This window comes from Zea mays, chromosome 2, assembly GCF_902167145.1.
Source record: "Zea mays cultivar B73 chromosome 2, Zm-B73-REFERENCE-NAM-5.0, whole genome shotgun sequence".
NCBI classification, from domain to species: Eukaryota; Viridiplantae; Streptophyta; class Magnoliopsida; order Poales; family Poaceae; genus Zea; species Zea mays.
The window spans coordinates 197,748,087-197,765,592 of record NC_050097.1 but is presented as its reverse complement, the minus strand read 5'-3'; the positions used below and the strand labels follow the sequence as shown (position 1 = coordinate 197,765,592).

At 48.3% G+C, this 17,506-nt stretch overlaps 1 protein-coding gene across 1 annotated transcript; it reads left to right on the top strand.

The window, feature by feature from the left end:
• Positions 1-659: 659 nt before the first annotated feature.
• On the top strand, positions 660-7,645 carry LOC103647570 (ubiquitin carboxyl-terminal hydrolase 2). Its single transcript, XM_008672085.3, has 3 exons — positions 660-1,052; positions 1,214-4,227; positions 6,831-7,645. Exons 2-3 carry the CDS (start codon positions 1,283-1,285, stop codon positions 7,069-7,071), a joined length of 3,186 nt encoding a protein of 1,061 aa, XP_008670307.1. The 5' UTR covers positions 660-1,052; positions 1,214-1,282; the 3' UTR covers positions 7,072-7,645.
• Positions 7,646-17,506: the final 9,861 nt, after the last annotated feature.

Sequence of the window (17,506 nt, the reverse complement as noted above, 5' to 3'; positions counted from 1 at the left end):
CCTTGACGTGTCATGGCAAGCAGTCAGACGCCAGCACCAGACCGATAACACGGGTCTCTGAAGAGCCTGCCACCTCGGGAGATCCGAACCCTGCTAGTGGTGGTGGTAACCATTATCGTTGCGCTAATGCGGAGAGCGAGAGGCTAGAAATTTATAGCGACGGTGGTCATGGCAAGCACGCTATCTGAAGGTTGCGGCGTGGCGGGTCACTCGACGCGGAGTTCACGGGGCCTATCCTCGCATCGCTCGGCACAAAGTTTGTGGGGGTTTATCCTCACGACGCGCTCCGAGGTTGCGACAGCGGGCGGAGGAAGGCGCGTGGCGTGCGGAGGCGGTTTCTGCGTGTGACGTGCGGGAGTTCGTTTCAGAGATGCGGGGAAGCACGACGACGTACGATGGTCACTTGAGAGGGACAACGCACGAAAACCAGGATGCATGAAACTCTCCTATATATCATATTAGTAGAGGAGAAATTATAGAAGTGTGGGTTAATTCTAAAAATGTAGGTTTTTTTGAAAAATATTGACGCAGGACGATCGTTGAAATTGATGTTTTAATATAGTAGAGATTCTTTGTATGGTACATCCAAACGTTTTGTTTTTTAAAGTGTCGTGCAACTCTATTTCTATTTTTTAATTCCTAAGTTTTAACAATTTTGCATTCTGAAGGGGCTTAACCTTGTTGTGAGACTTTATCCACTGTGAGGTGACAAATTGACAAATTTTAGTAGATCTGTGGTATTTGCATTCAAGCTTATTTACGGTGATGTCATCGATTTGTTTATGCAAGTGCTGATCTAATTTCAAAGTCCGACAATATGTACGGTCGTATATGAGCCGAACTCGGAGGGGAGGGAGGGGACTGACCGAGCGAGAATCGGAGAGCCCTTTCGGCTTTGGCTCTTTTAGTAGAAGTAGAGATACTCAGGTTCAGTTCAGCACGCGTGCGCTGTCTCCCTCTCTCTTCGCGACGACTGTGCGACCGCCGCCGCCGACCTACGCCAGGTTCCCCGATCTTCGTTGGGCGCTTCGCCGGCGACGAGCACCCATCAGGTACGCGCAACTCTTCTCTTCTCTTGCCGCTTTGCGAAACCGAGGACCCAAACCCTAACTTAAGCTATTTGGCTACTTGTCTCCGGATCCGATCTAATTACAACTGAATACATGTATCATCATGAATACTAAATTCGACCTCTTTTTGCGAAATTTGTCAGGTGTATATTTGTAATCCTATGCCCTTTACTGGGTCCGCCCCTGGTTGATTCTAGCCCTGTTCAGGAGTGATGGGGAAGAACGAGAAGGCTAAGCGCAAGAACCCTCGGAAAGCGCATGAACGGGATCTTCCAGCCTCGTCCTCGGAGGTTGGACCTGGTGATGCAGCATCGCAGGATGCAAGCCACTCAGCAGAGGAAGCAGCTGCTTCGGCTAATGGCCGGGAGCATTGCGGCCACTATGGCCGTGACAATGCCCACTTAGATAAGGTCCTCCTGGAGATCTTGTCTTCCAAGCACGTTGCTTCATGTGAGCACTGCCGAGAAGATGCACCAAGAAAGAAAGGGGGTGCTGGTAGCAGGGAGAAAGGGGGTAAGCAGAAGAAGAAAGGAGGCGCCTCCAAAGGCGCTACTGCCAAGGCACAGGCAAAGGCAGACACAAGTCATACATGGGTCTGCTTGGACTGTGGTCGGCATTTTTGTGGTGGTGCAGCAGATGATACCAAGCCCTATGGCCATGCCAGACGGCATGCTAAGCAGGACCGGCATTGGTGGGCCGCAAGGTATGATGACCCAACAGTTGCTTATTGTTTGTCATGTGAAAAGGAGGTGTCAGTTGAGATGCCCAAATTAGAGACAGTTGTTGCACCAGCAGTGGAAGATAAGGTGGCCGGTGCAGCGGATACTGATTTATGTGGTTTGGTTAACCCGGATGCTAATGTGATCAAAGGACTTCCAAATCTGGGAAATACATGCTTCTTCAATGCAGTGCTGCAGAGCATCCTCGCGGTTGATAGGTTGCGCAGGAAGATGTTAGGACCAGATGTTCCTACAGGAGCCCTTGCTATGTCACTGAAGAAGCTTTTTGCAGAGACAAGTGCTTCAAACCATGCAGGAGGCATGCTAAGCCCGAAGAACCTCTTCTCAAGCATTTGCTCAAAATATCCACAGTTCAGGGGCTACCAGATGCAGGATAGCCATGAATTGCTCCGTTGTTTTCTTGATGGTTTACGCATGGAGGAAACTGAAGCACGGAAGCTAGCAGAGGAAGCTTCAGATGCAGGTGTTCCCACAATTGTGGACTCCATTTTTGGTGGTCAGCTATCTAGTACTGTGTCCAGCACAGAATGCTCACACAGTTCCGTTAAACATGATCAATTCCTTGACCTCTCACTACCAGTTCCATCAAGGAGACCTCCAACCAAGAGTGTTTCATCACCACCAGTTAAGAGGACCAAACAGTCCATACGAGATAGGAACAAAAACCGCAGATACGGGAAGGTTCCAGCTCGAGCATCTCCTTCAGTAGAGAGTAACAAAGAACAAGTTCATTCAATTGCTGAGCGCAATTCCCAAATTCCTGGTTCAGAACTTGAACAGGTAGTCAGCGAAAAAGATGCTGAGCCCTCTGGATGCAGTGAGTCATGTGGTTCTGTGCCTAATCAAGAACAAAATGCCACTACAAATGTGGAGAATAGCATCTGCTGGTTGGATTATGTCGCTGATGCGGATGAAACAAAATCTGAGATTCTTGATTCTGCAGATTCTACTGAAACAGGACAAATTTGGGAATGCAGGGATGCTGCACATGGTCCCTTGCACCCTCAGGATGATGCCCTACCCAAAGAGCAGATCTTGGGTTCTGAGCACTCAGGCGAAAACACTGTTGATGATGATGCCTCCTTACAGACTGTTATCTTACTTCCTTACAAAGAATTTGGTACTACTGCCAAGGAAAGGGATGAAGCCATAGAAAATCCATATAATTCAGAGTGTACAGTTCCTCCTTTAGTTGTTTCTCCAGTAAGAGAAAATAATACACAACCTGAATATTGTGGAGATGTGGAGCAAGATGACTATGTTGGTCTTGGTGATATGTTCAATGAACCAGAAGTTACTTCTGAAGTCAAGAAAGAAGCTGGTAAAGTAGAAGATATTGATGTAATGGCTTGGAGTAGTAACAGTGCTGATGATGAGGTAGATGATAGTAATGCTCCTGTATCAGTTGAGGGATGCTTGGCTGTGTATACTGAACCAGAGCTGCTTTCTGAACCATGGCTTTGTGAGCACTGTACTAATGCTGCACGCATAAACTCTAATGAAAGAGAAAATGTCATGGAGATGAAGGACCGAGCTAATGAAATAAAGGATGGTGAGGAGATGATGGCAGATGGCGATGGAAAAAAAGATGGTGAGAAGTTGATCGTGAGCTGCAGCAAACAGGTGGACATTGATCAGGTTATGGGAACTGATGGTTGCAAAAAGCACATTGACCAGATTATGGCAACTGGTGATTGCTCTGACAATATGCATTCTGATATGCATTGCAAGGAAGGTGGGTGTGTTAATCCTTCTTCGGCTGACCCTGAACAAAAATGTGATGGCAATTTTCCAGATATAGAAAATACTTCTATGCAGAGAACTGATGTAGTCTTCACTATGAATGAGACTGAACAATCAAGCAGTCAGACTAGCCACAAGGAACAGTGTATGGATTTGAAAAGCTTAGAACCGGAGTCCTCATCTTTGAATAACCAACAACATGATTCATCTGTCCAATATAATGATTGTCATAACGTGGATATAACCGTTAAAGGAGCAAGTGCACCACTGAGTTGTGGCGATTCTGTGTCTTGCAATGCAACTAACAATGTTGAAGCTCAACCTGTTGGTGGTGCTGAAGAAGTTGTGTCGAGTAGCCTTCCATCAGATGCACAAAAAACCTTGCTGGGTGCAAAAGATAATGAAGATGCCATCACAAAGAATCAGGGCAGGAGGAAGCGAATGAAGATGGTTGGTAAGGCACAGCTAGTGCAAGGTAACCAAAATAAGCAGAAAGAGGACGAGACAAAGGTTTTCAGAGCTGCATTGAGAAGAATTCTTATAAGCAAATCTCCACCTGTATTGACGATTAACTTGAACAGATTCAGCCAGGATTCTCATGGTCGATATAAGAAACTGAAAGGGCATGTGCGCTTTAATGAGATGCTTGATATACAACCATTCATGGACCCAAGGTATTGTCTACTTTTGAAAGTATATATTTTTTCTTTAATGAGTCAACTATTTCCTGCTTTGCTGCAATTCAACGCTATGGTGAAATTATCGTACAAAATGATATGAAACCATATACAATCATATTGTACACACTACAGCTCTCATATTTTTATCAACAATAATGGAAATACACAAGTAAACAGTGACCATCATGCTGAATTCATGTCTAGTTGTCTACACGTGCTTATGTTATAACTAAATTCGTGCTGTATGGTAACTTTTTGTCAATAAGTTATGCAATTTGTGCTGTAAGGTCAAAGTAATAGCTACAATGAACTTAACATGCCGAATGCAAGGTTCTTTACCATCCTGTGTCTTTACAATGATTATCTCTGAGACATTGGGGAGCAATGTCAAATCACAAACATACAGGAATATTAAAACTATATTAGCATAAAGATTTAACTTGATACACATGATCTGCTTTAGGCCATAAGCCTACTTACTGAAACAGAAGAGTAAAAGGAATAAATGATACATCATGATGTACTTGTGAAAATCCATCCATAGTAGCACGAGCAAAAAGGGAAAGTTCCAATGACCCCTGGAGGTAATCCGGGGTATTCTAGATATCTTTAGATTCATTAATAGATTCAACAGACATAGGAGATGCTTTCCCGCACTATGAGCTGGCATAGTATGGATACATCAGCATAAAAATCATTACTTAAGCAAGATAGGAGTAACCAAACTATAAATGTTAAGCATCCGAGAACGAATACTACCGAAACAAACATGTAAGCTGACCTTTTCAGCATGCAAATCAGAAAATATATAACACCTATTACTCTTTTGCTACTTTCTCTGAAGACACCTATTACAAATATATCCATGTTCAATGTCCATAATAATTATGTCATATAACTTCATCAAGCTAGCTAACCAATTAGGCTCGGTTTTGAGTTACCTGAAATATTTTCTGAAAATATGATTCAAAAGGGGTTCAGTTTGGGTTACCCTGGTCAAATGCTTGGTTATTAAGGTGTCGCTTAGACGTTTGGGTGATTTCCAATCGAGACATCATGCCTGTGTGACCTCCTTCCTTATGACACTGCAAGAGCGAAAAGGTGGCTGCAGGCACAGGGAAAAGTGTGCGGATTGATGCATGCAGGGAGAAAACGAGAGGGAGCTGCACGCGATGCAGGAAAACAAGAGGGAGCTGCGTGTTCAGCGGAAATTGCCCGCCTATACTTTCTGCTGGAACGTGCCTCACTCTGCAGCTCGTCAATTGAGAGGGAGGAGGAGATAAGGGAAGAGAAGGTGGCGGTGCTAGCATCTGGAATGTGCCCCATCTCATCCAACAGCTCCCACCCCTTCTGCTCCACAGATTTGTGGCTCCTGATGCTGCTCCACAGCCTCCAGACCTCTGATCTGTCAGCTCATCATGTCCTCGCCCTCTGATCTGTGCCTCCAACCTGTGGTTATTCCCTGTTGAGGTGTGCCTGCTTCTGCTTTTACATGGGCTCAGCAACTCCTGCTTGCTTCCCTGCCAGTAGGCCAGGCCCAGCACCCTTCACGTAGTCTCACAATTACCTATTCTCCCTTCGTCTGCTCTTCCTCCCCTTCCTCTGTTTTCCTCTCCTGTTCTTCTGTTCAGAAGTCTGGACTATATTGCTTATTTGCTTATGCTTTGGATCTTGGACTTGGATATGGATATACTCCTGTGATGTGGTATGCTGCTAGTGCTTGGATAGTTGGGTATGGTACTAGGGTATAAACTGCTCTGTCTAGTGAGTGGAGGCTGCATAGACTCTAAAATGGACAGCATAAAGGTGCACATCAATGTATGTTTGTCTTACTCTAATGTAGGTGAGGGTATGTGTATGGTGTTGCCTCGCGGTTCACCTTATTCACTTAGGCGTCTGGAAGGGGATCAGTTGCCACGCCTCAACTTACTGCCTTAATAACCATGCTCAAATGTTAAGAACATATAATCACATTCCAGGGTGCTATGACTATTGACTAATCATATTCTATGATCCCACTTTGCTCCAATGCTCAAATGTGAAGGGCACCTGATGGAGTTGAGGGGCAATCTTTTATGTTAGAGTTTCTCTATTGCAAGTTTGCAACTACTCAGCATCGAGTATGACTGAGATTTTAAGTACTTAGCATACAAATATGCCCACATTTATGTTCTTTCAATTTACTGTAGTTTGACTAGGAACTTTTGTACTTAGGATATATAGTCATTTTGAGGGCATATAATGCGGAATATCCTTTATTGGTGTCCTAATCAATCTACACATTAAAATTTCCTTGAACATTCTGGTCCTTACTACCCAACTTTTCTAAATTTATGCTTGGTGAGGGATATGCTCTGCATATTTTATTACCTAAGCCTTATAATATTTACATCCTATCTTATTGAACATGTGATATTTAGATATCTTGGGTTTTAGTACCCATAACCTTTGATGAGACCTTGATGATCGTTGCTTCTTCCATGACCTTCCGATTCTATATGATAGAAGTGTGACATTCTTGCGATTTATCAGTAGCAACAGCTCTTTGCAGCCTTGGGATTGGTCTGTTCATCAGTATTTTCTGTTATTACCTGCAGGTGTAAGGTGAACAACTCCAGCACTTATCGTCTAGTTGGCGTTGTCGAGCACTTGGGAACCATGACGTCAGGTCATTATATTGCATACGCGAGAGCTTGCAAGATTGGAGGTCGGCAGCAGCAGAGCAGTGGCTCAAAGTCTTGGTTTTACGCAAGCGATGGGCAAGTCAGAGAAGCCTCTCTGGAGGAGGTGCTAAACTGCGAGGCCTACATTCTCTTTTACGAGAGGGTGGGCGACTAAGACAAGCTCTGTGCCAGCCTGCTCTTCAGTCAGTCAGTCATTTATCAGAGCAAGATCACTGGGGGGGGGGGGGGGGGGGGGGGGGGGTGGCAAACTGGGAATTGAAGACAACATTTTTTTTGTGGGCACAGCCCAATGAGTTTGCATACTAATGTAGCTACCCACCAAGTCCATTCTGTTCCTTCGACCGAGTCATTCCATGGCCCGAGGTGGCTCCATTACCATTCATCTGCTCGGTCGAAGAGATTTTCGCAATTGGACTTGCACAGCAGAACTGTTCATACTCGCCTACATCCATTCTTTCTTTTCCCCCCTTTTTGGCCTTTGAAGAACATAGCTGGTGGTGCGGGGATTGGTCAAAATTGGCAGGGTTTTTTTGTCGAACGGTTCATGGTCAGCTTGAGACATTTCTTCGGCATGTGGATGCCCCTAGATTTTGAGTGATGGGGGCACTGTAAAACGGCTTTAGGAGCTATCCTGTAGTTGCAACAATCGCAGTCGTTTTCACACAGCGTCGCCCGAAGTGATTGTATCTGAGAGATGTTTATATATATGATCAGATTCTTTTTTGTTATGGATTTCCCGCTTGAGATTTTATTTTTCTTCAGATTTTGCATCCCGTATCATTTGAGCCTGGATACACGTTGGATTGCAAAGGACTCTGCACGACTACGGTGTCTAGCACTCCAGCCTGGTTGGCGTGCAACTGCAAAAAAAGCAAAATGGGGAGCCGCTGACAGCGTAACCTGCATCGGTCGTTGTTACTGGAACCACGCTTCCCTGCTGCCAGCCAGCGTTGATCCGTTAAAACTACGGCAGCAGCTGGCGCAAATCGGGCAGGAGCCCAGAAACCGAGGGGAGGAACGCACCTGCCCAGGATTCCATGGTTTGATTGTTTCAGTTTTTTTTTCTTCTGATTCTGGTCACAAAAAACCATTAAATGCCTAGCTTTTCGTCCGCTTCTATAATCATCATTTTCGTAAAAATCATCTCAAATCAACGTGAACATATAATCAGTTAAATTATCATAATAAAAAAAATCTGTCACTTTCTAGATTATAAACTATATAAATTTGTTTATCTTTCTAATATTTCTAGAGTTAGATTTTTAGAAAAGCTTGTCACAGGGGAAAAAACGAAAGAAACAGACTCCATGATACCTATCCGACAATGCCGGACCTGTTTGAAGGTTAAAAAGAAATCCGGGACCTGAACGTCCACAAGCCCGGTCGGGTCGACGCACCAACCCGTGCCAAACGCCGCAAAAGTAGAGAACCCGTGCCTATCCTGCCATCTACGATCCACCAATATGACCTACTGCTAGGACTACCCGGCCGTCTCGAGTCCCGAGTCCCATCCATCACACGAGGCAACGGCGGCGCACGACCGCGGCGCCAGTCAGCTCCCGCTGCTGCCGGCTGCTCCCGTCCCGAGTCCCGCCCCCCCAGAAGTCCGCGCCTCGTGGTGGAAAACGGGAGCGGCAGGGCGAAAGCGTCAGACGTCGCGACCCTCCCGTGCAGGCGCTGCTAACGCGACGCGACCAGCCGAGCCCAACCAGCGCGCGGCCGCCAAGTGGCGGCCGTAACCGCGCACGACGCCTCTCGCGCCTCGCCTCGCCTACAGGCTGCAGGACAAGAGGAAACCGGTTGCCAAAACAAGAGTGGCGCCGGAGCGGGCAGTGGCACGCGGTATAAACTGGGGTAGCGGGTTGCTGCGCCAACAGGCGTCGTCAGCGGGCTCCTCCAGTCCCGAGTTGGTGGCGCGAGGGATGGAGGTCCGGGTGCCGCGGCCGACGCGAGAGCGCGGCATGACGCTGGCCGAGCAGCTCGCCGCGTCGTCCAACCTCCGCGACCTACTCAAGCTCCGGGACGACGGCGTCGGTGGCAGTGAAGGGGAAGACCGCCCCGCCACGGCGCCGAGGCGCCGCACGCTGCTCGACGCCATCCGCGACGCGGACGAGGGCCGCCGCCCTCCTGCCGTGGCCTCCCGCCGTGCCACCGCCGTGCGCCCCGCGCCAGGCGGCACGGCCACCGCGGCGCCGGCGGCCGCCGCGCGGGGGCAGAGCCAGAGGGTGTCCCTGCTGGCGCTGCTGGAGCGGGCGGAGCAGCAGTGGGCGTGGAGGCGCGCGGGTGCGGAGGAAGCGGCGCCGGAGGAGGAGGGGGAGGAGGAGGAGAAGGGCGGCGGCGTGGGCGGTCGGTGCTGCGTGTGCGTCGCGCGGGGCAAGGGCGCCGCCTTCGTCCCCTGCGGCCACACCTTCTGCCGCGCCTGCGCGCGCCAGGTCCGCGCCGGCCGCGGCCGCTGCCCGCTCTGCAACGCCACCATCCGCGAGGTCCTCAACCTCTTCTGATTCCGTTCCGACACCTCCGCTGCCTGCCTACTGCATTGCATATTTGCATTCGACGATCGATTCCACAAGTCATCCGGTGTACATAAGACCTCTGTTTTTTTTTTGTTTTGTTTCCCTTCTTTTGCTCCATTTCTTGTTTCTCCTTGTTGGACTCGAACGAGATTCAACACAACAACACATGTACTAGTACTTCTGAGTATGGATCGAATTGAATCCTGCAATCCCCAGGACGCCGTGCTATTGTAGCAAAGATCTCTCTCGGTCCAAATGAGAGGAGAGGCGTCACTGCCCGGCATCGAGCAGTACACGCGCATCGATCATCCGAGTGTCGTGCGCCGCCCGCCAGGCCGCTGGACAGACTCGAACTGCACTGAAGTCTGTGATGTCACGAGCAGAGAAAGATAAGCGGCGGGCGACGAGTCAAAGTGCTGAGTTGCAGGCGCCACCTGCCTGCCCACCTGAACACGTTAGGCCGATGTTGACTCGCTCGGCCGAACCGAACAGCTTTGTGCCTTCTTCCAAAAGCCATTCAGGCGCTGGCATGGCGGCGCCGTCTTCGGCTCTGAACCTTGCTCGCCTTTCACCTTGATGCCATCCATCCACCCCTCGCCGCCCCCAACAACAATCATCCCGCGCCCCGAGCCGAGGGACAAGGCGCGGGACGGGCCGTCGGCGAGGTCAGGCCCGATCGGTGCGGCGACCCCGGCCGGAGCCGGACAGAGACAGACAGAGACAGGGTTGTCTTTGGGGACGGCAGACACGGACGGGGGGGCAATGGACAATCGCGCATCGCTGGGAGGAATTGCCGTGTAGTTCGCAAGATTACAATCCCCGATCCATGGACTGTAGCGCCTGTTGTTTAAAGGCCTGGCCTGCGGGACGATTCCGATGCGGTTAGGATCCCATTCCCAAATATACATGCGTATCAGATTAGATTACGATGGGGGCTCCGACCCACATCTGTGGAGCCTCTCTCTCTCTCTCTCAGCGATGGCCATGTGAACAAGTTCCTCTGAAGAACACACTGGCTGGTGTATATAGCTTGCACACACGCACGCACGGTCTTAGGGAAACCACGTTGTAGCTAGATCGGTGGTTGAGCTGCATCGTCCGTCTGCATGGGCTGCAGAGGGCCCCCAGCATGGTCCAGCAGTCCAGCACCCCCCACAGCGTTGAGATGGAGATCGCCTCTGTCCGCAGGGAAGAAAGCGACGTCCTCTGCAGATACAGTTCGATCCTATCCACGCCGCCACCCGACCTCGCCTCTCCCCACGCATCTGATCAATCTCTCCGTGCATCCCACTTCCACACCCGTACGTGTTTTTAATCTACCAAAGAGAACTTGGCTTGCCTGGTAGGTAACATTAGAGTTAGACTGCTGGTGTTTCAGAAGCCTATGTGCGATACTGAGGGTAGCTCTTCCGCTTAGAACAATGCTCATGCATGACTCATAACAAGTAGTACAGGCTTTAAGGCTATCCGTGTATTTTGGACTAGGGTCCAAAAGCATCGCAGAAAGATGGCCCCCCCAGCTGGACAGCCTGTTATTACGCAGGGAGAATTGGAAGTGTTTCTCTTGGCTTTTGTCCCTAGGCACTGCGGCCCTTCCATTTGGATGGCCACTGCGTGTAGTGTAGTGCACATCTTGGAGCTCCACGACTTGGCAGTTGGCGCCAAGGTTTTGATCGCGCGTAGTTTTGTAGATTCAAGAAGGATCCCAGGGAACACGAAAGAGGGGCTTTCGGCTTCCTGCTGCTTGCGCGTACCTCGCTCGCTGTTCAAGAAGGCACCAGCCAGCCACCACTCACGCAGTGCCGACCCTGAGTAAATTAAGATCTGCTACTGCAAGTGTAAAATCTTCGTACATTATCAGCCTTTAAGGGCGTGTTTAGGAGGGTGACCCAGTAGCCCGGTTGCACCCGTGGGCTGCAAGTAGCCTTGTTTGCAAGGTTGGCCCGTTTCGCGGCCTGGCTGAAAACAGCCAAAAGGCTGGCTTCTGGATGGCTCCCAGGAAACGCGGCTAGGGTTCGTTTCCTGGGAGAACAGTTGCGCGCGGCGCACTGGCGGAATCTGGCGGCGGGCGAGGTGGCTGGCGGGAGCTCGCGCGGGAATGGTGAGGATTTCGCGCGCGTGGGAAGGAGCGCTCCGGTGAATCCTCTTGCGGCTATATATGGCGACGGTGCTCCCTCCTTTTTCCCTCCTCTCGCTGCTCGTTCTTCTTCCACCCCTCCCCCCCTCGTGAGAGACCGGCGGCTCGCGGCTGCGTCCAGTCCCGCCTGGTGCCGGGACTCCATGGCATTGGGCATCTGCTTCGTCGCTTCGTCTCTGGTCGATCTGATCTGCTCCGTCTCCGTTGCTACGACCTTGACCCCAAGGTGAAATCAACCCCAATCGTTCTATTTTCTGGTTCATGCTTCATGAGCTAGGGTTTGGTACAGTGTGTTGTTCATGTTATACCTGCTGCGATTTTGATTTTCATGTGGTTTGCTTTGGATTTATATTAAAATGGTCGATGATGTTGTCCTTTACGTTCACTTGGAGGTATCATATAGATGATGCAGCCGTGTTCTTTTTCCTTACTGATTCATTTTGCAAACATGCTGAGGCCAAGCAGGGTATGATTAGATTAATTCTTGTATCATTGTTATATGCATGTAGATGGATCCCTCTTTGAGCCGTGAGCTGTTGTGTAAGCAAGCAGCTGCCTTGACAGTAGTGATGGTTTCATTTGTTACAACTAGGCTTAAAAGAAAAAGGTTTGATCCTGAAGTAGAGCCTGACCCTCTAGTCTATGTACTTAGGGAACAAAGTGAACTTCACAGATAGAGGACCCTCAACATGATTTACAACTCCACTGATGTAGAGTGCATTTCCATGCTTAGGATGAAGAGAGCCCCTTTTTTTGCTTTATGCACGACCTTTAGAGAGGGGACTGGTAACTGATAGGGAGGGGGTGTCAGTAGAGGAGCAAGTTGCCATGTTATTGCATGTTGTTGGTCACAACCTGAAAGGGAATTAGGCTTTCACCTATTTCCTAATTGATTTTGGTGGTTGAATTGCCCAACACAAATAATTGGACTAACTAGTTTGCTCTAGTTTATAAGTTCTACAGGTGCCAAAGGTTCACAATAAGCCAATAAAAAGACCAAGAAAAAGGGTTCAAACAAAAGAGCAAAGGGACAACCGAGGCACCCTGGTCTGGCGCACCGGACTGTTTGGTGTGCCACCGGACAGTGTCCGGTGCACCAGGGGACTCCAAGCTGAACTCTTCACCTTCGGGAAATCTCAGAGGCGCTTCGCTATAATTCACCGGACTGTCCGGTGCACCACTGGACAGTGTCCGGTGCTCCAGAGGAGAGCGACTCTGAACTCGCCAGCTTCGGGAATCCGCTCCGCTAAAATTCACCGGACTGTCCGGTGTGACGGCGGAGCAACGGCTAGTTCGCGCGCAACGGTCGACTGCAATGCATTAAATGCGCGCCTGCGCGCGCAGAGGAGCAGAGCACGCGCGGGTGGCACACTGGACAGCCTACAGGGCCTGTCCGGTGCACCACCGGACAGCCAGGCGAGCCCACAAGACAGAGCTCCAACGGTCGGAACCCTTCGGCCAGGTGACGTGGCTGGCGCACCGGACAATGTCCGGTGGCGCACCGGACTGTCCGGTGCGCCATGCGACAGAAGCCTCCACCAACGATCAAGTTTGGTGGTTGGGGCTATAAATACCCCAACCACCCCCACATTCAAGTCATCCAAGTTTTCATCTTCCAACTACTTACAAGAGCTCTAGCATTCAATTCTAGACACACCAAAGAGATCAAATCCTCTCCCAATTCCACTCAAAGCTTTAGTGATTAGAGAGAGTGATTGTTGTGTTCATTTGAGCTCTTGCGCTTGGATTGCTTCTTTTTCTCATTCTTTCTTGCGAACATCTCAATTGTAATCAAGGCAAGAGACACCAATTGTGTGGTGGTCCTTGCGGGGAAGTTTGTTTCCCGGTTGATTGAGAAGAGAAGCTCACTCGGTCCGAGGGACCGTTTGAGAGAGGGAAAGGGTTGAAAGAGACCTGGTCTTTGTGACCACCTCAACAGGGAGTAGGTTTGAGAGAACCGAACCTCGGTAAAACAAATCCTTGTGTCTCACTTCTTTATTCACTTGCGATTTGTTTTTACGCCCTCTCTCGGACTCGATTATATTTCTAACGGTAACCCGGCTTGTAGTTGTGATTAACTTTGTAAATTACAGTTTCACCCTATTCACCCCCCTCTAGACGACTTTCAATTGGTATCGGAGCCCGGTGCTTCATTAGAGCCTAACCGCTCGAAGTGATGTCGGGAGATCACGCCAAGAGGGAAATGAAGACCAGCGACAAGCCCACTACAAGCCACGGAAAGGCTTCATCGGAAGAGTCCCGCAACAAAGGGAAGGGGAAGGAGAAGTGTTGGGGGCCTTCGGCTTCCGAAGGTCCTCAAAAACATGATTTGACAATGTTTTCCAAGTGAAATATGTGCAGGTACCTTCGGAATCGGGTCACGAGTATACAAGAGTATGGTCAAGACGAAGCTTGAGTAGGACGAAAGGCGATCGTGACGAAGGATAAGATGATCACGAAGCTATGCGCAGAAAAGCTTCGGTATGACAGCAGAAAAGGGGAACCGACTTATATGATGAAAAGCCAAGTTAGACCTCGAAGAATCACTATAGAGTTATTGATAAATGTAAAGGGCATTAATGTAATTTTCCACGGGCTGCATCCTGTGCCTATAAATAGATGAACAGTACTCCCGTACTGTTCATGCTGATTTGGCATCTTGCTTTTCGCATCACGCCTGTACCTTACTCTTCGTCAATCCGAAGGTACATTTGTAATTTGTTATTATGATTTTGATAATGCAAAATAAAAATAAATTGATGATAATATCTGTATTATTATTCATATTTCATATATGTATTCTTCTTCATCATCTATCGGACTTACGAAGGTCTCTTCTTTCATAACCTTCGTCCGGAATTCATTATATCCGAAGGGACATAATGTCTTGAAGGACGAAGGACTTTAACATTTAACACTTTTTATGTTGCCTTGTTCTTAACTCTTAGCATTTGAGAACAAGTCCCCAACATTGGCGCCCACCTCCGGTGAACTCACGTCCATTTTTTGAGTTTTGAACATCTTCGGCAAGCATCACCTTCGTCATGCCACCGAGGAAAGCTTTAGCCACAGGGGCTACCACTCTGCAGCCGCTGGATCCCAATCAGGATGTCCTTTCTCTCAGGGAGGCCCGAAGCCAGAAGAGGAAGGCCACCAGTCCAACGCCTCCGGAGGACGACTTGGATCAAGAAATCCAAAACTTAGAGATGCTCCATCAACAGGTCCAACGGAAGAAGGAAAAGATGGCTCGTCTAGCTGACCTACAAAGACAGATAGACGAAGCCTCTGAAGAACTTCGTCATCTTGCTCAAGATGACCAGAACCGAAGGCCTCCGCGCAGAGAGCTTCATCAGGAGGGCTTCTACAACGAGGATGACTGGTATGAAGATTTCCATCATGGAAATTTTGCTTTTGATGATTCTTCTCCTCTGTCAACAGAACTACAGGCTACACCTTGGCCATAGTCTTACAAGCCACCCCAGCTCCCCATGTACGACGGTCATTCAGACCCGAAGCAATTCTTGATGAGCTATGAGGCAACCATATCTTCGTATGGTGGCAACACGGCGGTCATGGCAAAGTCTTTCGTCATGGCTGTCAGGAGTGTTGCACAAACCTGGTACTCCTCTCTTAGGCCAGGGACAATCACCTCATGGCAAAAGCTGAAGGATATGTTGATAACCAGTTTCCAAGGGTTTCAGACGAAGCCAGTCACTGCTCAAGCTTTATTCCAGTGCACCCAGGACCACGAAGAATACCTTCAGGCGTATGTTCGAAGGTTCCTGCGTCTGAGGGCACAGGCACCAACAGTGCCCAATGAAATTGTCATTGAGGCCATGATCAAGGGGCTTCGGCCGGGACCTTCAGCTCAGTACTTTGCCAGGAAGCCTCCTCAAACTTTGGAGAAGCTGCTCTAGAAGATGGACGAGTATATTCGAGCTGACAATGATTTTCGCCAAAGAAGGGAGGAAGCATTCAGGTTCTCTAAAATGACCAGGGGCTTCGGAGGAAGATTCCATCCGAGGCACGTCAGGTCAATTCACAACTCTACTCAAAGTGATGACAGAGGGAATCAACAGCAAAGGCCACAGTGCTCCTCGCAAGCTTTAGGGCAGCAGCAAAGCTCTTTCCGGCCGCCAGCGCCAAGGGGCAGAGGCGCCAGGGGCTTCGGGGGAAGATTTGGGGATCAGCCAAGAAAAATTTATTGCCTATTCTGTGGTGAAGACAAGGGCCATACCACCAGGATGTGCCATGTTACCATCCAGAAGCAAAAGGAAATAGCAGAAGCTGTAGCGCAACAGAGTCAGCTGTAGCAAGTCATGCATACTGCTTCGTACCATTCGCCTTACATTCCAGAATATGTAGGCAATCACCCTGCAGCTTCTGTTGCTTCGGCAAGTCAACCCCAAGCATCTTGGCAACAGCTTCCACCGCCACCACCAATACAACGAGGTCAGCAGCCAGAAGGGAGTCAGCACACTCACCTTCAGCGGGACTTCAGAGAGGAGTCCGAAGCTCGCACAGTCAATAGCACTGTGCTGGAGTCGAAGCATATTTACTGACAAATATCCTACTTCGACAGCGGTTTTTTGCATTTTCGCATTTCAGTCTTACTTTCTTTTTAATAAGGAATAATTGTGGGAAGTTTAAGTGCTTTTTATCGTTTTTTAATCTCTTGTAACAGTTTCGTTCTCTACCATAATAAAAATATGTCTTCTCCATAGGCTTAAGTTGCCGAAGCATAAGAATTTATGGTGGCAAGGAGGACCTTCGAATTATCAAAAATTTGTTCTAAGGAATACAGTGAAATTTTTTCGAAGCAGCAAAAAGTCGTTCCTAAGGGAGTGCAGCGTAAGTTTTTTGCTCAAAAGTCGTTCCTAAGGGAGCGCAGTGTAAGTTTTTTGCTCAAATGTCGTTCCGAAGGGAATGCAGAGCTTACAGCGAAAAATAAACGCTGATTCCGCTGAAAGTAAAAGGCGAAGAAGCTCCTAAGGGAGGCTTACAGCGAAAAATAAACGCTGATTCCGCTGAAGTAAAAGGCGAAGAAGCTCCTAAGGGAGGCTTACAGCAAAAAATAAACCTTGATTCCGCTGAAGTAAAAGGCGAAGAAGCTCCTAAGGGAGGCTTACAGCGAAAAATAAACGCTGATTCCGCTGAAGTAAAAGGCGAAGAAGCTCCTAAGGGAGGCTTACAGTGAAAAATAAATGTCGACCTTCGGCAAATATCATTTTGCATAACATCACATCATTACATCATTTGCATAGCATAACATCATACATCATAGTGCATCAACAACGCAAGAAGGGGGTCTCAATATTGATATTCGAAGATCGTTTTGAAGAAATAGTGACACGGTACAAACAATAGCCATTGAAGAGTTATATCTTCGTCAAACTCTGAGATGGAAAGATTTATTGATTATTGATTTTACGAGGATTGGCTACTGATTTTATGAGAACACGGATATTATTTACGAAGCATGAAAAGAAGGGAAGGTGTTTTTTCGCCGAAGGCTCAAAAACGGTATGTATATAATGTTTCATGCATCGTAAAGAATAGAACTATAAACATCTAATATATTACATCCTAAGTTACACAATATTACACATGATTCTCAACAAACATTACATTCTAAATGTTTTTGCAACAGCATCTAATCTTCCCTTAAGACTACTTCTGCAGCTTCGTTTAGAAGCTGATCAACAACTCTATCCATGATGGCTTCGGCCATTTGTCTAATTTCGTCATCCCCCTTCGTGTGGGGGCCCGCAGATGACTCAGCAGGTTCTGAGGGAAGAGTAGCTACAGATTTATTACTATTACAAACCGTGAACAAGTTCGAAAACAAAAAATTACAACAAAGAGTCAAAAACCACTAGTTAATACCTATTTGCCCTTCGGGCTCTGCGCTTTTCTCAGCGGCCTCTGCTACTTTCCTA

Bases quoted from the DNA above. Each gene is read 5' to 3' on its own strand.
- LOC103647570 (XM_008672085.3), top strand. From the start codon at position 1,283: ATGGGGAAGAACGAGAAGGCTAAGCGCAAGAACCCTCGGAAAGCGCAT. The intron at 4,228-6,830 runs GTATTGTCTACT...TATTACCTGCAG, and splicing joins CAACCATTCATGGACCCAAG to GTGTAAGGTGAACAACTCCA.